The 1,498-nt window shown below is 39.1% G+C and overlaps 1 protein-coding gene across 1 annotated transcript in view; it reads right to left on the bottom strand.

Annotated features, from left to right (window-relative positions):
- Positions 1 to 458: 458 nt before the first annotated feature.
- Positions 459 to 1,498, bottom strand: part of LOC112501810 (zinc finger CCCH domain-containing protein 5) — a 13,317-nt gene continuing 12,277 nt past the window's right edge. Inside the window, exon 10 of the mRNA XM_025105539.1 lies at positions 459 to 1,470. Coding sequence (XP_024961307.1) covers positions 710 to 1,470 — 761 coding nt within the window. The 3' untranslated portion in view covers positions 459 to 709. The remainder of the gene's footprint in view (positions 1,471 to 1,498) is intronic.

The raw sequence follows: 1,498 nt of genomic DNA, 5'->3' as shown, positions 1-1,498 counted from the left end.
ACAATAAACTATAAGAAGGAAAATCATGCTTTAGTTTTTGAATAAATAAACCATTTAACTTTTAGAAATTAGTTTCCTATACTCTTTAAAACACACAAAAAAAACTACTTTTAATCGGCTAGAAATATCATAAAGTAGAAAAAAAAAAAACTTAATTTAATTTTACCGTTCGAAACTCTACACCATTCAACCCCTCGCCCAAACACCATTGCTCCCTTGCCACCTCATGTCATCTGCTCTTTGTCACCGCCCGTCCCTGTATTGCCTTTGCATCAATCTGCCTCTCTATGATAACTGTCTTTTGATTCTTCCTATTTTCTAACAACTTAATGGAGTACACATAGATAGAAGAATGGGAAAAATAAAAGAAAAGTATAAAAAAGAGGGAAATTGGCCAAGAAAAATGAAATGAGAGCAGACGACGATGAGTAGCAAGATGATGCCAAGAGTGTAAATAGCGTAAAATTTTAGCAGGGTAAAACTGATTTAGGTGTTTTTTTTCCGGTTTCAAACCCGTATCTTTCATTGATCCATTGACATCGACATATATGGAGATTTAATCAATGTTCAAATTCAGCTATTCTTCTAAGTACTTATTTGCATCGTCTCTTTTTGTTTCCAACATGTTGATAGTTTGATTTCAATCTAGATCTAATATATTCTAATAAACTGTACACCTTAAGTCGATTATCTAACCAACGACTGCTTCTCAAATTCTCTTCCGATCACGAATTTGCCGGCTTTTCGACTCTTCTTCCAAGCTGCCTGAACGTGTTTCCCGATCTTCAGATTTCTCATAGTCAACCTTATTACTCCTATGTTCACCATGTTCATTGGGAGAACCGTCGGGATCCCAACGCTCACTCCTATCGTTGTCTTTGTCCGAGAGATACCCGCTATCCCGTGATCTACTCCTCTCGTATCGGTGCAGACTAGCAGATTTTCTGTGGCGCCTCTTTTGCTTGTTCTGGGATTGTCGATGGTCCACCTTGTCATCGTGTCTTCTTGATCTTCGATGATATCTAGCGGAATTAGTTTTACGTTCTTTATGTTTTTGCAACTCGGTTTCACTAGGGTCAGAACTTGGTTGCCATTGTGGCTCGTGTTTTGCACCGCCTGATTCTCCATCATCGTTAGATGATTCCGAGATGTTCTCTCGGTGTCGTGACCTTCGTTTCTTGTAAACATGTCGTCTTTCCATGTACAAATCTTCATCAGAACTACTACCATGAGTTCTACTGCTTCTACCATCATAATCTCTCCAATTGTGCCTTGACCTGTTTTCGGAAATGTCACGATGTCTCCTGTGAGTGTTCCTATCTCCACCAGAATCAGTATCCACAGCAATACTACTGCCACGGTGATTTTTTTTATATTCCGTCTCATCTTCGTAACTTTTATCGTCTTTTTGCTGTTCATGGTGTCGGCTCTTTCGAGCATGATTTTCCTCATGGCGGCTTCTACCAGAACCTCCATCGTGTTGATTTGTTTGGATAGA

Source organism: Cynara cardunculus, unplaced genomic scaffold (assembly GCF_001531365.2).
Source record: "Cynara cardunculus var. scolymus isolate 2C unplaced genomic scaffold, CcrdV1 Un_Scaffold_589, whole genome shotgun sequence".
Lineage (NCBI taxonomy): Eukaryota > Viridiplantae > Streptophyta > Magnoliopsida > Asterales > Asteraceae > Cynara > Cynara cardunculus.
This window is presented reverse-complemented; position numbering and strand designations above follow the sequence as displayed.